The 20357-nt window shown below is 42.7% G+C and overlaps 1 protein-coding gene and 1 long non-coding RNA gene across 5 annotated transcripts in view; one reads left to right on the top strand and one right to left on the bottom strand.

Moving 5' to 3' along the window:
- sgip1a (SH3GL interacting endocytic adaptor 1a) overlaps nucleotides 1–20357 on the top strand; it is an 82419-nt gene that overhangs the window by 992 nt on the left and 61070 nt on the right. The window contains exons 1-3 of one of the 4 annotated variants that reach the window (XM_086270214.1): nucleotides 18849–18905; nucleotides 19132–19171; nucleotides 19879–19923. In XM_086270214.1, coding sequence (XP_086126340.1) covers nucleotides 19914–19923 — 10 coding nt within the window. In that variant the 5' untranslated portion in view covers nucleotides 18849–18905; nucleotides 19132–19171; nucleotides 19879–19913. Of the gene's footprint in view, nucleotides 1–12878; nucleotides 12964–18838; nucleotides 18906–18957; nucleotides 19172–19878; nucleotides 19924–20357 lie in introns of those variants that run through there. The other 3 variants (XM_086270216.1, XM_086270215.1, XM_086270213.1) reach the window with 3 other exon arrangements.
- Nucleotides 14032–19665, bottom strand: LOC147310610 (uncharacterized). Its single transcript, XR_015125886.1, has 3 exons — nucleotides 19568–19665; nucleotides 16311–16438; nucleotides 14032–14747 (listed from the first exon to the last, which is right to left on the bottom strand). It is a non-coding gene; the product is annotated as an uncharacterized LOC147310610 (long non-coding RNA).

Here is a 20357-nt window from a genome sequence, read left to right as displayed (position 1 = left end):
TGATTAACTGTGGTCCTTAAAGATTCTTGTTTTATTTGAGTATGAATGTTTGCCGTTGACCTCTTTGACCCATCTTAGTTGTGAAACCAGAAAGATAGAAGTGTATTTGTCGGTGATTAAAACACTTGGGACCTTCTTTCCAGCAGTAAATTTCAAATACACAGTCTTTTGTCCCTGATATTCACCAATGCTTTTATGAAAAGAGTGCCTTTGGGTATGCAAGCCTCTGTAGTCTGGACTGGCTCAGTTGCAGACATTAGTCACCAAGGGTCTTGAGTTCAGCGCTCCCCTGTCAGCGTTTTGGAGCAGCACAATGGAGACAGTAGCAGCTAGTTCACGTTCATTACACAATGTTCCAATCCAGCTCATGCTGTGGGAGAGCCGGAGAAGGGAAATGGTGACTTTTGATTAAATGGTTGAGTAATTGTGTTTTGCCATTAGCGTACTGCAGTCGATTCATTCATGTCGATGTTGACTGAGCTCAATGCATCGTGAGGTTTGGCTCAGCATTTGTTAGGGAAATTTACAGGAAAATCTGATGGAGTATGTTTTGTAAGAACTGCGGTGTTTATGCCTACGGAGGGGGGCGGGTAGTTGAATCAAAATACAAAAGGCCAGCCTGTACATCATAAACATGTGATGGAATCCGTGTCCGTTCAACGTGCATTTTTTCAGTTTGTCATTTAAAACTGGTGTTGCTGCATGTGATGATTCTCACACAGCTACCTGAGGCGGAGGGCTGGCTCATATTCTGTCACTTCCGTCCTGTATCAGCGGTGGCACCAGCGTAAACACGTGTGAGAAAGTAGCAGTTAAGTCAGATCCTCTGAGAGAAAGTGTTGAAGCATATTTATTCAAATTAAGACTTGGCCTTGAAACAAAAACGTGTAGACCTCACAGGAGGGGACACGAGGCACTTCAAAAATCCTGAATAGAAACCTGTTACAGAATTTTGTTATAGCAAAGAAAAAAGTTGTCCCTTCCCCCAAATGAGCCAGTGAAACAGTTGAACTGGCAACTGTGTTGTTACTTTGACACATGTGAAAATAGGTCATGACTGCTTCAGATGTGTAGTGGCATGCATCTCTGTAGTGTCTCGGTGATGGTAATGAAGTCGGTATGTTGTGTAGCCCGACACATTTGTCATAACTAGGCTGTAATTTAGATCAGGATGGGTAACAAACATGAACTCTTTGAAACGGCTTGTATGCTGCTTCTTTACATGCAGTTTTTATTTCTTATTCACCGTTGACATTAAACTTATGTTTGTGTGTATAGTCATCAAAAGAACTGCCCAGAGGCACGACCATGGTGGCTGCCAAGCGGCGAGACCTGATAGTGAAGGGGCTTTGTTGTAGGTACAGCTCCAAGTTTGGGGGTATCATGTTGAGACAGCCAGAGCCCTGCTGCACATGTGAGTGTTGGAAGTCGAGTGAGTTCACGTAGAGGTTATTGATATGTGGGAAACACTGTGGGGGAGAGAAGGGGTTGCCAAGTTTGAGGATAATGAATGAGGTTTTGGGTTTTGGGTGTTCTTTGCCTGGGAAATTCAGACTGGGAAACTTTCTGATCCCCGTTTCCTGTGTTGTTCTGTGGAAACCCTTAAATGCACAAATATTATTAGACAGTGGAATCTGGGCTCTGACCACGAAGGCAATACTGTGTCCATGTTTCACAATATAGGGGATGGACACACGCAGCATTACAAACTGATAATCTTTATTTGTTCTGTCAGAAACTAGTTTTCCAGGGGCTTCTTGTCATGTGCAAAATTCAGTAAATGTATTCATTTTATTTTCCCTCTCAAAAATTAATTAAAGGAATCATTAAAAAAGGCGTGTGCAGATAAATTGGTAGCACCTGCATAAGACGACGACCTTTGAGTGACGTTGAACTAGTAACTAAATCTGTTTTTGTGTATTATTCCCTCTGAAACATTGCTGAGGATACATTAAAATATATCCTGAGCTTGACGCTTGCATGATTAAATGCAGAGTGGTGGTGGTGTTACTGCTGGAGGAGGAGTGAGTCATTCATGCTGTCTTAGCCATAGGGGGAAGCCTTATGTTGTACTGTAGAGTCTTCTTTCACTCAGTTTGGCTGTCGGTATGTTTTCTGCATGGCTTGCCCACCATCCCTTCAGTTGCATTATTATTTATCTGTACATTTGTTTCTGGCTGGAGTTATTTAGGGGGTTTTCCGAATGGGATGAGGGAGCCAGTCAGTCAGTGTTTATGAGCAGTGATCCCTCATCCTGCTCGATTGTTTTTCTTTAGCCTGATGAGTGGAAATGTTCTGTGTTGCAGAGTTTTGGACTCTCCTGTCCAGCTGAAACTTGTTAGAAAAAAACTGAAGGAAAAGGGGAGACTGTCTTGGGATTGCATATCACGGGCGATCGTGGCTCAAGAGTTGGCAGTTCGTCTTGTAATCGGAAGGTTGCCGGGTCGAGCCCCGGCTCGGACAGTCTCGGTCGTTGTGTCCTTGGGCAAGACGCTTCACCTACCGCCTACTGGTGTTGGCCAGAGGGGCCGATGGCGCGATATGGCAGCCTCGCCTCTGTCAGTCTGCCCCAGGGCAGCTGTGGCTACAACTGTAGCTGCCTCCACCAGTGTGTGAATGTGAGAGTGAATGAATAGTGGAATTGTAAAGCGCTTTGAGGGCCCCGAAAAGCGCTATATAAATGCAATCCATTATTACATTATTATCTATTTTGGGACCTAAGCTGATACCAGAGTTTATTTATCGTCATCGATATATACACATGGTTTAAGTACAGACTTATTTTTCCTGTGTGAAATTGAAGGTGTTATATATATAGTGGTAGTTGTTCTGTGAGCACCACTGATGCTGCTCAGTTAACCATTAGATGATCCTTAAAATCCTGACTCTTTTTACCGAAGGACAAAAAATGCCACCTTGCCAACAAATGCGGTAAAATTATTATATAGCAACTTTTTTTTTTACTTTAAAATACTCAATGTTTTAAAACTACTTCAGCCTGAAAAATAATTTCCAATATTAAGTATAATTTTTGCGATTTCACCCTTTAAAGCCACGTATGTTTACATAATTCCACTGTTTTCTATTGAAAAAGCAAAAACAATTTCCATAAAATACATTTCGAGGAATATTTGATTGTTTTTATTGGGCCTTAGATGAGTCAATGATTGGCAGCAACATGTGTTTTTATTTTTTTTGTAATGTCAGATTAAAAGAAAACAAAACCTGACACTCGTGATCCCAAGGACAAAAAAATGGCAGCTTTGCAAAAACTGCTGTAAAAATACTATGATGTAATATTTTTTCCCATTTTAAATGACTGTCTTTTAAAACTACTTCAGAGTAAATGCAACTATTAAATATCTTTAATCATATTTTAACCATATAAAGGCCTGTATGTTTATGTAGCTCTACGTGGAGCAAATGGACAGACTGCTGTCTTTGCAATCAAGGTTCCCATATGGTGCTGCCAGCTCGTCTCTTTCTGTCTGTGCAAAAGTCACACTGCCCTTAAGTTTGATGATGAGGCTTGAAGGTGGTATTTTGGTCCCCGCAGAGATATGAATACACGCTCAAACACACACACCATTATCTAACATCAATAATGGCACACTTATCATTTCCCTTGCAGAAAACAGAAAAAGTGTGACATTTTGCTGCTTGCTTTGAATGGTAAAAAGTAGCGCCACCTGGTGGACAGTAATCCAAAATAAAATTTTAACATAAAGGAATGCATTAGTTGATGTCAACATAAATGTGGTCATTTTTTGGCCTGAAATGTGGCGGTTTTGCGTAGCTTAGCCATTTTTAGATATTCTAAGGAGCTGAGACAAATAAAAATTTTTTTTAAATCTTCTAGTAAATATGAGCTATTCATTCAGCACAGCCAAAATAGGATGAAAATTAAAGGAATGGCACAAAATGTCCCCAGGATCCTCTGAGAGTTTAAAGGTAGAGAATTTACTGGAAGTGAGGAGTTTGGGTGAGCTGTGTGTGCGTGGGTGAGCTGTGGCTTTCTGTGAGGAAGAAGAGTGTGCTTTATTTTTTTTATGACACACAGGAGCTTCTGTGAAACAAGTCGGAGATAAGTAACACAGAGCTATGTATGCGCCTTTGTATGCCAGTGTAACGGCAGACGCAAGTATGTGATGTGTATTTATATATAGATAAGTAGACTCGCCTCCCTTGTGGTGTGTCACTTTCAGTCGTGGAAAGGAGTCGAGATATTGGAGCAACTTTTGCTGCGCTTGAACACAGGATGACACATTGCAGGCTGGCACAGCGCTGCTGTCAAATGTCACAGAAGGAATCTTGTAAAAATGCTTTGACAGCAAGCATCTGCATCCATCGTCTTCAAAGGCAACGTGATAGCAAACGTTAAGATCACCAAGAGTGTCCCGGGTCTTTGCCCTGTCGAGCAGGCACAGCCGTACGAGACTGCGCTCGGCGTTCGTGGTTCAACATTTTCAGCTTGCTGTTGTGGCGAATTCTGTAGCCATGGCAACCAAAGGGAGGCAAAGACTACAGGGGCTGATATTATTATGTCTGAGTTTCTTTTTGCCTCCTCAGGAGCACAGAATAGACGGATCAATAAAAAGAAAGTGTCTGTCAGCAACATCAGGACGTTCAGAACCAACCAGCAGCATCAGGACACGAAGCTGAGGCAGCAGCTCTGGTGCAGCATGTATACCACGAGCTGCTGCAATCCACTGTCAGCGTACATTTATTAAAACCTATAGTGGGAATTGGTATAACAGCCAGTTCAGCGTGAACTGGGAATAGCCAAGCTCAATAACTGCTGTCCCATAGTTGTATTTGGTACAGATAAAGTAAACAGTAAATTATTTATCCTCAGCAGAGTAGAAGGAGCTAGGAAATGCTAGTGTTGGCTAGAGTACTAGCTTTCTTGCCATCAGACTGGGGGTGGGTTTTGATTCTAGCTTGAATAACGTGATATCGATTCATTAAAATCCTGAATCGATTTTTTTTTTTAAAAATTGGGTAAAGATCGTGGCTCAAGAGTCGGGAGTTCGCCTTGTAATCGGAAGGTTGCCGGTTCGAGCCCCGGCTCGGACAGGCTTGGTCGTTGTGTCCTTGGGCAAGACGCTTCACCTACTGCCTACTGGTGGTGGTCAGAGGGCCCGGTGGCGCCCCTGTCCGGCAGCCTCGCCTCTGTCAGTGCGCCCCAGGGCGGCTGTGGCTACAATGTAGCTGCCATCACCAGTGTGTGAATGGGTGGATGACTGAATGTGTAAAGCGCTTTGGGGTCCATAGGGACTAGTAAAGCGCTATACAAATACAGGCCATTTACCATTTAATATAAATTTATTTTGCCCGAATCGCCAGAATCTCAGGTTAAAACTCACAAAATTTCAACAACCACCAAACAGCTAAAACAGTAAATGAGAGCAGGAACACGGATTCTGCACAAAGACGTAAACACAAAGCGCGGACCTGCCGACGCATCAGAATCAGTGAAATGTCGCCTTCCTCACCCGACGCCACGGACACGGTCGGGGCTGAAAGCCGACAGCTCGCTGATTTTGAGGCGTCGGTGGGCGCTTTGTGTTTACGCCCTTTTTGTGCTGATTCTGAAGCTGCAGGTTTGATCTCTCCAAACAATATTGACTGAACCAGCAGCAAAAGAAGATCCAAACTACGCTTCACATAAACCTCGTCATGAATTCCCTCTGACCTTTGCTGTTTCGCTTCTACCATGATAACACATGATCACGCTTCATGCACAGCTCTCTCTCTCTCTACTTCAAGAACAGTTTACTGTCTAAAAATCGTTTACTGTCGAAATCGAATCGATTCTAGAAATCAGTGACGATACCCAGCCCTACATCAGACTTTTTGACATGTGGAGTTGTTTGGCATGTGTTATCTTTGGTTTTTGACCAGTTGTCATGTGTTTGGAAGCTTTTATAGCAGGTACAGCAGTTATCACCAACTCTCCTTTGTTGCTCTTCTCTGTATTTATTTCCGGCCCTCCTCTCGGTCCATGACAGTAGATGAAATGGTTATTAATGACTGCAACATACAGTAAGCTCTCTCTCTGTGCACATACATTTTGTAAATATTGTCTTAAGTTTCCCGAGTGAGTCTTGGATTAGTGAGGTACCCTAGTATTGTTCATCTAATGAAACTACTGTAAAATGTTGCTGAGAATGACTAAATGGGATTACCCAGCCACCCACAGGCAGACTCCACCTTACAAGTATTTAGTTGATGACTCATACGGTGATATCGATCACCTTTTTTTCCAGGGACTAGAGAACTGAAGTGACTGTGGAGAACCTGGTTTGTGCTTTGTTGAGCAGGAATGTTACTTTGATTACTGGGTTTGTGAGTTTGTGACTTTGTCGTTGTCCTAAGTCAGGAAGTAAGTTAATTCTTCTCCCTCTGAAGCGTTGTAAGATCCAGAAGTTCTTTTTTTAACTACTATTTTAAGATGCTTCATAAATTATAGCTCCAGTTAAATGCGTCATTGGGAGGCCCATCCTGGCTCCTATCAGCACATCACAGATTCTACACACACACACAGAAAAACACACAAAACCTATATTCGACGCATCCTTGTGGGTGTCACACCAAAATAGAGCGAGCCAGTAAGCAAGCGTAGGCAAATTCTGTCTTTTTCCCCAACTGTAAGTAGAGCTGGGCGATAGAACGATAACGATATGTATCGCGATATAACTTTTACTCGATAGAGAAATTAAACTATCGCGATAGACTTCGCCGCTCTTGTCCTCTTAAAAAAAAAAAAAAAAAAAAAAAAAAAAGGTCAGCCAATCCAAATTAAGTAGCGCAGAGCCGAACCAATCACAGCCGCAGCGTCACGTCGCGTGACTTGTTACGTACAGCACAAGTGCCAAGCCGCACGTGTGTTTGTTTGGGAAGCAGCCAGCGCGTAATGGAGGAAATGAGTGTGCCGACTAGAAAAATCAACCGAGCGTGACCAAAGAGAAAACAGATGATGGTTCCAATGCCGGAGAGATTGTTGAACGGAAGAGCCATAGAAGTTCCGTAGTGTGAAGGTATTTCGGCTATTTCAAGTCTGACAAAAAACAGAGTAGCGTGCACTGTAAATGTGCCGAAAGCAAGTCTGGAAATACAATAAACTGGTGCATGCGTCACACTGTGCGCCACGTTATTGTTTCGGTGAAATGAATTTCTACAATACTGTTACTGTTAATTCTACTCTCTGCAGTGTTTAAATGCTTACATATACACACAGTTACTGTCCCTCCACACATACGACTCGGTTCTGCTTCTATGCCCCAGCTTTGTTTACTATTTCCCACCGAGGCTTCTAGACTTCTGATTGGCCAACATTTCTGCACGGTTAGGAATCTAGCGCCACCTGCTGCTTTGGCATGTTCATAGCAGCGTTTTCCTTCATTTCTGCCTTTATGTGTGGACGGATTATTTTTTAAAACGAAAACGGAAAATCTCCGTTTTCAAAAATACCCGTGTACGTGTGGACGTAGCCTCAGTCTCTGACTGGAAGCGCTAATTCGTCATTCGGCTTTTGTCAGACTAAAGTAACTGTTAAAACTGTTTGAAAAGCTCAGCTATACAACAAGGAGAGATTGAGAATTTCCTTTTAGCTCTCAGTTTATTTGATATTGACAAAAGTTAGTCAGTTTTGTCTGTTCTTCTGTAAAACAAACTAAGATTTATTTTTAGAATTAATATTTTGTTTCTAAGTGGAATTGACAATTTAGTCTGTTTCGTTTGTTCTATTTTGAAACTTAAACGCTTTAGCGGCTGCCTTTTGTGTAGTTTGCAATATTTGCCTTTATTTATCTGAAAAAGTCTCATGTTCCTTAAGTACATCTACCCTGTTGAACTTATTATGGGAAATAAATATTTAAATAAAAACAAGCTGCTGATTATTTCACATTTTACTTGTGAGCAACGGCACATTTAAATCTTACAAATATAGTTATTTGGCTTATATCGTGATAGATATCGTTATCGCCTGAAATGAAAAAAACATATCGTGATATGAAAAAATCTCATATCGCCCAGCTCTAACTGTAAGTATGTATTAAACTGTGGATTTCATTCGTGTGAGTTTTTAGCTCAAAGTCTCCTTTATGAAGGATGCGGATCTCTTACGTAGAGCCAAAGCCTCCAAATAAATGTAATGCAAGTTAAAGATGTAGTCTGTTTAAATTATCCAAAGAGTCGGACAGTATAGAAGTCGCATCTGTGCTATTTCTGCCGTTGTGTGAAATAGTCCTTTGAAACTCCCTTCAGTGAGTTCATCTGGCTCCATTCTGTCATCTCAGCCTGGCTGTCCAAGCAAAGTACGGTACTCTTGGGAGTGGCCTAATTTAAACCGCTCCACTGTTTATAGATATAAGCTGATCGTACAGCAAGTTTGCTCTGTGTTTATTTAGGTCTGGGGCCTCTGTGAAGATGATCATTGGTGTGAATAAGAAGGACACACCAGTGTTGACATCCTGGAGACCATTAGGTAGACGGCAGAGCTGACCAGTTCAGGATCAGAGACATGAGCTCATCTCTTCCATCCCCTGTTCTCAGGCTGAAGAGAGAACTGGGTTTTAATGGGGGCCTCTAGCAGGGGGTTGACTCGGGAAGGGGTTTCGGGTTAGCAGGAATGCAGCGAGAAGACAACTGCGTAGATTTTCAGGCTAAACTATGAAGTGAATTTGAGTTTTGGCTTGCACATAAAGTATGCACACATGCCAGTCTAACAATCGAACAGATATTTATTCCACTGACCCGACACCAAAAATGATGTAGCATACAGAAGAGAAATACTGGAATACATGTGTTTTATTCTAACTTGGCTTTAGATAATAGCCCCAGTGGCATCAGACTAAACAAGACAGATTCACCCATGAGCTGTTAGTCAGCCTCCCCAGTGTAATCAAGTAATCAGGAAGTGTCTGCTAATCACACAATCTTTCATCATCTAATGTGTATGTGTGACTGCAACCCTGGGCAGGGACGCAAGTGGGGTAATGACAAAACACAGCGTGTCTGGCTGGTGGTACTAACAGACTGAGAGCATTGTGAGTGGCTGAATGGCACGTAGGCACACAACATGGCACACTGTCCTCGCCACACCTTATCGCCCTTCCCGCCTCTCCCTCTCACCGAGTGGAATGTTGTTTTGATTCGGCTGCACTCACTGCTGGCTGTTTGTTTACATTTAATGAGTGCAGGCTAATCACCGTCCCTCATCAGAGCACTTTGGAGTGGAGGGTGGAGGTTTGCAGGGATGTTTCTTCAGCAGTGTGCGGGGAAATGGCACGAGGCCTTGGGCCGTGAAACGTGACTGTTGCAGCATGAGCAAAGGGAATTCCCACTATAGATGTTTTTAACCGAGAGCCATCATATCTGTGATACTCCCGCTCTGTGTTGACATGCCTCAGGTGCAGCAAATGCTGTTCCAGGTAGGTAAAAGGTGACGAGGGACTAGAGCAGGGCGATATGGCCAAAAATATTTATCACGATATATATTTGAAAATTTGCGATAACGATATAACTGACGATATAATTGATGCGAGACAAAATACAACTCCACAACATTACTAGCGCAAAAAGACAACCTTCCATTTATTTTCACTTAAATAAGAAGCTGGTTTTTATGTACATTAAAGCTTTATAAAAATGTAACAGTGCAAATGCAAATTCCTTGCTGAAAGTTTTCCAGTAGAAATGGGCTGACATATCCTGAGCATAACCATGTATAATATCCACTGAAGTTAAAAAGAGGTGCTTTGCAACATTAAACTGCAGTGTGCAGTACGTATTTTTCGGACCATAAGGTGCACGGGATTATAAGGCACATTAAGCGAAACAAAGCAGTCAGATAAATCAAACTTTATTAAACTCATTCTTCTTGCTTCCTCCACTTCTGTACCATTGATTCATTAATGTTGAATTCTCTGGCAGCTGCTCTATTCCCATGTTGTTGCAGTATATTAATGACTAACCTCGTATTGTGGATGGATTATCTCAGTTGTTCTCCTGACTGAAGTTTGGTCCGTTTACAGCATCCTGCCATGCGATTGCATTTGTCTCTAACCATGAGGAACCTTCACGTTAACTTTTATAAGTGGAAAACTGTTAGTGTTCGTCCTCCAGCTTCACTGTTTATGTTATGCTAACATAGCTGTGTCGCTAGCGATCACGTAGCACATCATTATATACCAGCTAGCCCAACTTCAGTAACCCTACAAACGTCACTGCTGTTTAGTTTCCTGTCTTCATTTATGTTGGAAGTGATAGCAGAGCTGTACGTTTGAATTTTTTCAGAAATCTCTCAGTCAGAACATGCTTATATCATGCTTAGGTAACTAGCGAAACTAGCGAGCTAACTTCCGCTAGCTTCCTGCTAACTTCTAACTCCGTTAAATGTAATAACTTTTGTTTTCATGGATGCCTGGAAGTTAAACTTTATAGTTACACCTGGTAAAGCAGCAATGCTGATCGTTTTATTAAAGATGAAAGAATTTAGACAGTTTTTAACTCTAAGTGATGCTGCAGTGTTGTTTGACCTGAAGCATACGGAGTTTAGGACCCAGATTACTCCCAGATTTAAGAGCATCTTAGTCTGACAAATACGACAATAACGACGGCCGCTTGCATGTTCTGCAAAAAAATGTGCTTTGTTGTGTATCTGACGGACAAACACCAAACCAGTTCCACATCACTGAAGTTGCACCATTTTTACAAACCAATTCTGGTTCATCTGTTTCACTCAACAATCGGCCATGTGCGTATGAAAACAAAGGCACTGCGCACGCGCGTTTTACTCATATTCTATCGCGATATTTCATTTTCCTATCGTTGCCTAACATTATACCGGTATTACCGTGAACGGTATAATATGGCCCAGCCCTACGAGGGACTCATGTAGAATGGTGCCGATGAAATCCATAGGCAATATTGTGTTAGGCAGAAAATGAGAGAGTCTCCATGAACAGCTGTTATTTTTACAAGAGTCTGTTGCGATGTTTGGAATTCAGCCTACACTTAAAAAAATATATATAAGATGATTTAAAAAAATGTTTCCCCAGTATGGCCACGTGCATGCTTTTTCATGGAAATGGTGTATACTACTGGATTATACTAATGTCCCACATTCCAGTGGAGTAGTGATGCATTTTAGATTTTTGAAAATAATATGTAAAGTATCATAAATGCAGTCAATATTACTGCCTGTCTAATCAACAGAATGGTCTGCAACCAGCTGCTGCTGATGCAGAGAAAAGAACAATGTGTGCAGGATTGATATTTTTGTTTACTGGGGACACTGACGATAGAACTAGAACGTATTTGATGTATGATAAGCAGTTCAGCCTCACCGTCCCAGCGGTTTCTTGCTTGACTAAAAGAACAGCAGTTTTCTACTAAATGTAACCTCTATGCTCTATCCGTATAGTAACAGCGATGACCCATTTGCATTTTTCTTGTGGCTTTTTGCTGGTGGCGTGGACAGTTTTGGACCTGCAGGCAGATGCAGAGACATTTTTGAAAAATACCCAGATTTAGAGCAATACTGCACCCAGCAGGCGAAAGGCATGAGCAAAGGTGGCGAGAAAGTAGGTCAGAGGGAGGGAAGCGATGGGTGTTTGTTAGTGGGTAGGGGTAGATGCACATACAGAGCAGAAACGGTGCAGAGGGTGGTGGGAAGGATAGATGGGGTGAAGAGGGTTGAGGAAGAATTATTTTCTCTCTCTTCTGCAGCTTGCTGCCATCTGGAACGTAAACCAAATGTGCCAGAAAGAGCTTTCTTGCTCATAGTCTATATTTGAGTAGTTAGCACTGTTTATCCAAACTCTTAACAGACTGCTCTGCTCTAAGAAGAGACATTTACAAGGCTCAGGACTTTGCAGCACTGTGTCAGTGCTGTCACCTCCGTTTTAATCATAACGTTTAAAATGAAATAGATGTTCGTGTGATCAGCTGTTGTTACTGGAACTATTACTGTAGGTGTGAGCCTACATGTGATCATGTCTGCATCCCTTTTGTCGATCTATTGTTTTATAATTGTGTCTTACTTTGTTACCTTGTTACTGCTCATATTTTATGACTAATCACACACCACGCAGGTGCAAGTCTATGTGGAACAGAGGGGTCGAGAGGTATTTTATGGAGAATAAAGTACTGTGTTTAAGTGACCAGTAGGTGGCACCACTAGCATGTGCACTTTTGGAGTTTGAAGCAAGTTCAACCTGTCAGTTCACCTGAGATTGCCACATGCCAATTAGGATCCACTTAAACTGGAAGAGAGAAAAAATGTAGCTAATCAAGCTTGGGGGCCATGTTTTAGAATGATGGACAAATTTACTCTGCACATCTTTTATATCTATATATGTTTGTACTTTATAGTTTAACTTGAAACTGTAGTTTATTCGTTTTGGTTAGTCTGTGAATCTGTCAAAGCGTTCAGTATCTCAAATCTAAACAGGCTAATTTAGACATTTTTGAAATGCTGAATCTTTCCCCTGTTGGAAATCACAATAATAAATTGCAGATGAAACAGTTGCATGATTAAGATGCATATGCTGTCTTCTGCACTGCAGAACTTAGGCAGAATTCGATGAAACCATTCCCATAGGACACGTTGACCTTCAGTGCTTGACAAATCTGTACTCGCAGGCTGAGGCTACCGTGCCCCATTACTATTCTCCACAGGTTGCGTGCATTGCTTCGCGAGTACACTTGCAGTTGTCAGCATCAGTGTACATTTGTGTTCTCCAAAGACCTTTGTTTATTAGTTATACGGTAGCCTTTGGTAAATATTCATCCTCATCTCCCTCTTCTCTTTCTGGTGAACTGTCGTTGTCCATGTTCGTTGTCTTCCTTCTCATCCCTCTGCCTGGCTGGAGTGAGAGCAGCGGGGTCCATGGAGAGAGCTACTGATGGCTGAGGAGCTGTGCACCGGCTGGTTTCGTATCATTGCAGGTACAGTAGGTAAAACACCTTTATTTTTGCAGCAGCACATCACCTCAGCAGTTTGAGCATGGATCGACAACTTACCCTTAGAATAAGGCATGAAGGTCACCCACCACTTTCTGCATTTTTAGAATCTCAAGCGGTTTACTCACCGGTCCTGCAGTGAAGTGGACTTTATACTGCATTAGCTAATGCATGCTTGTATTGATGCATGACAACATATGAATGCTTTTGTTTATGTATCCACTGTGGCTACATGTTCACTGTGCTGTGTGGTGTGCCCTTTTTAAAAGTGTGTGTGTGTGTGTGTGTCAGTGTCAGTGTCAGAAAATAATAATAATGGATTGGATTTATATAGCGCTTTTCTAGGCACCCAAAGCGCTTGACGGGAAAGCTAGAAAATAGAGCAGCATAAGTTCTTCCTATCCAGACACATGGAACTCATTTCTCATAAGCAACATTCTCTTCTACTTCCTGTATGTTCATACATCATCTACCTTTTGGTTACATTTGAAACCAAATGTAATAGAATCAGATATTACAGAATTAAAGACAGTCTCCTTAGATTACCTGCTGATAATCTGCCTTTACTGTAACATAGTCTACTGGTTTGTTAATTTAACAATACAATTAAAAAGTTAAATAACGTTATGTGATGTGTACATCATGTGCACAAAGGCAATAGCATTGGTTGTGTTTGCACTGATTTGAGGCTAGGTATAGAACAGGGCTAGGCAACTCCAGGCCTCGAGGGCCGGTGTCCTGCAGGTTTTAGATGTGTCCTTGATCCAACACAGCTGAGTTAAATGGCCAAATGACCTCCTCAACGTGTCGTAAAGTTCTCCAGAGGCCCAGTAATGAACTAATTGATTCAGATGTGTTGACTCAGGATGAGATCTAAAACCTGCAGGACACCGGCCCTTGAGGCCTGGAGTTGGACACCCCTGGTATAGAAGAACTGTAGGAGACCGATGCAGTACCATGAAAAAGTGTTTTAATATTAGACCAATATAATCTGAGTAAATAAAGAAAAAAATGCACTTTTTAAATTGTAATTTCATTTATTAAGTGGGGGAAAAGCTCTCCAAACCTACCTGGCCCTATGTTCAGTTTCACTAGCCACACCCAGACCTGATCACTAAAATCTCCAACAGTGCATTGACTCATCCAAGAGGTCACAAAAGAACCCAGGATAACATCTGAAGGACTGCAGGACTCACTTGCTTCAGTTGAGGTAGTTCAGGTGTAGTTGAGGTGTTCACGATTCAACAATAAGAAAAAGACTGGGCAAAAATGGTATCATCATTAACTGCTGTGGCAGCGCTAATTAGCTGCATAATCATCATACATGGCTCTCTTGTATTAGAAATAAGAAATATTGTTTGAATTGCCAACTTGCTCGTGGAAACAAATGAACTATATGTTAATGGTACTACACTACAGTGAGTTAATGGTGCCATATTTCTGATTCAGAAGCATCGAAGTTCCAGCACCAGCACAAACTGTTAAATATCTGTCATGATGCTCTGTCGGCACTAGATGACAGTGTAGGAGAAGATGTTTGTCTTGAGGCAAACATAACCGAGCATGGCTGATACTAGAAGAACAATGGGGAAGGAAATTAGCAAGGGATGGTGTAAGTGATAAGAAAGATGAATGGATAAAGGCAGGGAGGAGAAAAAATTACAAAGGTCATAGAGATTACTTAGCAAAGCTTTAGAGCTAGTGGGACCGGGGGTAAGATGAGGGTGTCGACCCTCTCCTTGGGGGCATCAGTGGTGGTTGATACGGAAGAGCTGGCCCTGTAGCAAGAAAAGGATGAAAGGAAGGAGAAGGCAGGTGACATAATGAATAACATAGAAGCAACTTGACAGACAGTAATGCAGTGAAAATAAGAAAGAAGCGTGAAATTATAAATGTGAGAGGAAGCTTTGGAGAGAGTAGTTTTATATCACAGCAGTGTAAGAATGACCTCAGGAAGAATAGCTGCTGAAGTGCTTCAGCTAATGCTGATTCTAATGAGCTGAAGTTGCCCAGCTGGCTCTGCTCAAACAAGAATAACAACACGTATTTTGTCTCTTGGATTATTCTATAGTTCCATACATGCACATGTATGTATAGAACTATAGAATAGAATGCACAGGGTACACAGTTCTGCAGCACTATATACATATGAACACTATATAAAATGAACAAATATGCAAATAAATAGTGTTACGTGTGGTTATTGAATGAAGTATTGCACAGTGGTGATGGTAGTTGTGTAGTCTGTGTAAAGAGGGAAGTCCTTGGATTTGGGGGGTAGAACTTTTTTGGGAAGAAACCATTCGTGAGTCTGTCAGTGTTTGGGCTGATGCACCTATAGCGCCTCCCTGAGGAAGCAGGTTGAACAGGTCAAAATCAGTAGGCCTATATATGTGTATAGCATGTACTATTAATATGGGTTTGGTTTCTTACCATATGAGCTAGCCATGTTTTATTAATAAGTGTGTGAACGGGGCGTGTAGTGTAAAATGCTTTGAGTGCTCAAGCGAGGTAAAAAAGCACTATAATAGAACCAGTCCTGTTACCATTTACTGATACACCACTACTACTGTTACTACCTCTTCAGCTGCTCCTGACACTGCCAGCAGTAGAAATTAAACATGAGTAAACATTAGGGCTGCCACGATTAGTCGACTAGTCACGATTACGTCGACTATCAAAATCGTCGACGACTGATTTAATAGTCGACGCGTCGTTTGAAGCTTTGTAAGATCACAAAAGACGCAGGAATAAGTAGCAGGATTTAAGAGTGTAATAACGGACTGAAACAGAAGATGGCAGCACTGCATGCACAAGGATGCCAGCTGCTGTTAAACCCCGAAGAAGAAGAAGCTGTGTCCCAGAATTCATAGCGCAGCCCAGCTTAGTTTCCAACAATGGCGGCAGCTAGTTAGCTTTAATATTACTCTTATTATTCTTTCTGGGTCACAAAATAAACGTTTAACATATTTTCAGGCGAGAATGTAGCTGTGTAAACCTCAAATATCTGCTCAGTTTATCAAGACACTGCATATTTTTGTGACCGAGTGGTCGGCGGGGTTAGGAACAAAATAAATAAACTTGACAACGCCACCTAGGGGAATTACACCCCCAGGAAATATATTTAAGAAAAATAAAGAAAAGGAATAAAAGAAGACCGCACAGATTCAAGGATGCACACTGAGGCAGGTTGGCTTCCAATATTAAAACAGTTTTATTTATAGAAATGAATAAAATATTATAAATAATATTTTATAAATAAAATATTAAAAGTCAAGATGTAGCGTCATTATTGACAGTGTCCTACAGTAAAAATAAACAATCGTGGAACTTGGACTTACCAGCAGCCGTGGAACCAAAAGAAAATCACACCACAAGAATCACTGCAGACCACCCAGTGCTGTACAAAAGAAAGTGTGAAGACGACCCACCACCTGAGGTCCCAGGGCCACTGGCTCGTCCTCCTTCACTGAAATAAAACACAGAAAAGTATGTTAAAAGAATAAAAGGACACGGAGCGTCAGGCTCGCTACAAATCATAAAAAGACTAAAACACACTTTAATAACTTTAATAAAAGAAATCACACACACACACACACACACGGGAAAGGCTTATTCCCCACGGGTCAAACTACCACTCGTGCTGGTAATAATTATTCTCAGGCGTAGGCCGGTCTGGCTCCCCACCGGCTGAGACCGGCCACCCAGGCAATTTAGAGTCCCAGCACGACACTCGGGCAGAGGATCACTTCAGCCCGATCACAGAAGTATGGGTACGAACAACAGTCCAGGGTAAAATAAAACACCAGGCGAACCCAAAAAAGGTAAGCCTACTTAATAAAAACAAGATAAGACAAAACAAGACAAGACAGCAGACTCCACCAAGGAGGAGTTCACAACAGCAACTGAGAAGGCAGTCCACTCTTCCAATTTAGGTTGGACAATTTACCATGGAGAGGTGAGTACAGCAGTAAACCCTGAAACAGATAAGTGTAACCTTAAACTCTTATAGCTATGAATGCTAATAAAAGTAGTTCTAACGGCTTACCCCAGGACCGGAGGCACTATACTCTCATTGGTGGAGATACCACGAACACCTCTCTCCGCAATGGCAGAATTAAACAGACTGCTGCGCTACAACAGGCCGGAAAAGGATATTAACACCAATTCCAGTATTCGGAGGGAATCCAAGGTTAAGCGAGAGCATACCTGTAGCTGTCATATAATCGGCTCTTGCTGATCAGTCCGTCGCAGTACGCCAGCATTTACTGCTGTATCGTACCAGAAGCTCGGGAGGAATTAATCCAACAAGACATCGGCTTAGCTTTATACAGGCTAGCGCCACCCTGCAATCAATGTGCAGGTGGGTTCCCAATTAACCCGATCACCTGATACAAGGAGCGAGTGCAGCGGAAAGAGAGCGAGGGTGGTAGAGCGAGCGAGAGAGAGAGAGAATGAGAGAAGAAAAACAACGGAAGGCGAGTAGCCCATCTGGCTACATCTACCCCCCCTTTTTTGTATTGGCGCCCCGACAATAACTCAAGGAACCTAACACCATGGCCTGAATATGGCAAGCTGAGCATTAGCAACTGACGCAGATTCAACAGGACGTGGCAAGTGATAAACATTTGAGTGCTGACCAGCTGTTGAACGTGCTGTTCTCCGCAAATGTGGCCCACTCACCTCAGACTGTTCAACAGAGCCCAAGGAAGAGCCTGGGGGAGCAGAGGTCGAGGGTGCTACAATCACACTGGGAGTAGACCTGAGCTCCACCGATGGAACTCTAGAGGCATCGGGAAGTGACACCACAGGTGCTACAGGGTGTGAGGGTACCTCAGGGACAAGGAGCCACAACTCGTCGTCACTCAGAGAGGTCCGCTCTGAGTCAGTGGGTACAGGTGGCGTTGTCAAGTTTATTTATTTTGTTCCTAACCCCGCCGACCACTCGGTCACATATTCAAAAGCGCTCCGACGTTTTCGGAGACGTCTGTTACCCACTAGCTCGATAGTTAGCCGGGGGCAAGGCTCGCTAGAGCCGTGAGAACACCGGACTCCCGGCAAATGTTTTCAAACCCACCGCCGTCTTTCGCTACTCAGGTTAAACATGATATATAAGTCACTTAGATAACTTAAAATGTTATTGTTTGGCTTTTTTTTAGTATTTTATTTGTTCCTGAGTAAATCGGTTTGGCTGAGATTAAAGTTATAGTTTTTACACAGCTGAATAAACGTCAAGCAGACAGCTGATTATCAGAAGTGTGAGATGCTCAAGAATTTACTCCTGTGTCCTGTTATATTTTAGATAGCAAGGAGTTTATTAAACTCCACCGAAACAATCTGCAAATTTCATTAAAATTTAATAAACTATCATCTTGTCTTTATTTTTAGTTAGCACAGACCTTAAACACTTAAAGCTGTAAGCTAATGATAGTTATATAAGAGCAGATGCTGCTGATGCAATAAGCTGTACTTTTTACGTCCAGTGGATGATGATCTGATTAGTTGACTAATCGCAAAAATAATCAGTGACTAGTCGACTATCAAAATAATCGTTTGTGGCAGCCCTAGTAAACACGTCTTTTCCAGACTTAAAGACCAATGGGTACAAATTACCCAGTGTCTGCATTTGTGGCTCATTGTTATTCTTTTCTTCCTTTTTCGCCCAGTAAAATCTCACTTTGCTGTTTGATTTGTCACATTTGCCCCCACCCCCCTTCACTCTCCACCCTCTCATAGAAAATTAATCAGCGCACACACACAAACACCAGCACACACCCCTCTCCGGAGGCTGGTCTGTCATCGGCTCTTCCTGTTTGTTGGCTGCAGCTGTAGCCTGCGTTGCCGTGACGTCGCACCGGTCGATTCTCATCCCAGTGCGGTGGGAAAGCACAGAGACAGAAAAAGGCAGCCAAATGAGACAGACTAGCAGAGAGACGGTAAGGTGGGAGGGAGCGGGGAGAGGAGCAGAGTGAAACTGCACCGATATTCCAAAGAGGGCGGGACACGGAGGCAGTTACTAGAGAATTAGGCGCTGTGCAGGACGGTGCAGGGCAAGGATTTTGCGCAGTAGTGACTTAATATAGAGCACGTTTTTATTTTTGTATCAACATGGGTTGTCACTTTACTCATACCCTCATTATTCTCTGTGTGACCAAAAAATAGATTCATGCCTGGGTACCTCAGCACACTGCACTGACATAAGGTAGGGTGAAGGGTAGCTGTGTAAGCATGTGTGTGTATGGTTACTCTGTTTGTGTGGCTTCTATATTTAAACCTCACATATCTGTTTGCTTCCTCGGATGCTCTACATGTAAACATGTAAATGCGCACAGTTATTTGTCAAGTAAGAGAGGTTACTAATGTAGCCTTCTCTCTTTGGGGACAGTGTCAGGAGATTCAAGCTGTAAGCCATGTGACTGCACAAAGAGCTGCAGGGATTGGCTAAGGTCATCTGTGACCTCAGCATACTGCCTCAGCCACCCCCCCCTCCCCCCCTCCTCCAAACACACACACACACAACCCTCCCTCTAAATCTCTCCACCTCCTTCTCCCTTCCCTGCCTCTTTCATTTTTTTCCTCCAGTTTGCTTTTTCCCTACCTCTCAGCATCCTCGGCTGTGAAGGTTTGAGCCGCAGCAGCAATAGCAGCAGCAGCAGCATCCATGGCTCCAGCTCTGATCGACACCTAAGCCGTCCCCCACCCCTCCTCTCTCTCGCTCTATCTATCTCTCTGTCTCTCTCCCTCCTGAGCTAGTTGACAGGCGACGTCTGGGGGTGTTGGAGGTTCACAGTTAGCCAGGGCGTTAGCCACAAGCACACAGCTGTTCTGCTGCCATCAGTTCTACTGTGTTTTAGTAGCCAGGAGCTTCTTCTCTTCCCCCTCCCCTCACGACACCACCTTTCATTTCAGGCTCTTTGGAGATTGAGGAATGCAAATCTGCAACCATGATGGAAGGTAAGATCATTTTATTCTGTCTTTTTTATGCCACCCCATTTTTCTTTTGTAATTCAGGATAATCCTTAATGGCCTTGTTCTCGTGTGCTTCATCTCGTAGCAAGTGTATGAGGTATTTGAGGTTGAGATGTCAGAAGCTGTCCTTCTGTTTCGAGCACACGCATTTTGTTGACTTGCTTGTTATTCTTGGGAAAAGGGCACAGCCACTGAATATCTACAACAGAGGCACAATGGCGAAGCTAATTGAAGCGTGTGTACCTTTTTGTGTGTGTGTGTGTGCGCACGCATATGTCTGAGAACCCCCAGCCCCCCTTTTTCCCGCTTCCCATCGTAAAGGATTATTTGGATTTATTGTGCAGGAGGGCTTATGTACCCAGCTGGCTCACTTGTATAAATTTTCTTTGTATGGTGTGCTCTGAAACGGATGCACACGC

This window comes from Aulonocara sp. 'chitande type north' Nkhata Bay, linkage group LG17 (genome assembly GCF_057382095.1).
Source record: "Aulonocara sp. 'chitande type north' Nkhata Bay isolate Kocher_YH1m ecotype deep benthic linkage group LG17, A_spYH_male_GT1.1, whole genome shotgun sequence".
NCBI classification, from domain to species: Eukaryota; Metazoa; Chordata; class Actinopteri; order Cichliformes; family Cichlidae; genus Aulonocara; species Aulonocara sp. 'chitande type north' Nkhata Bay.
The sequence above is the reverse complement of the archived record's forward strand: the minus strand, read 5'-3'. Positions and strand labels throughout refer to the sequence as shown.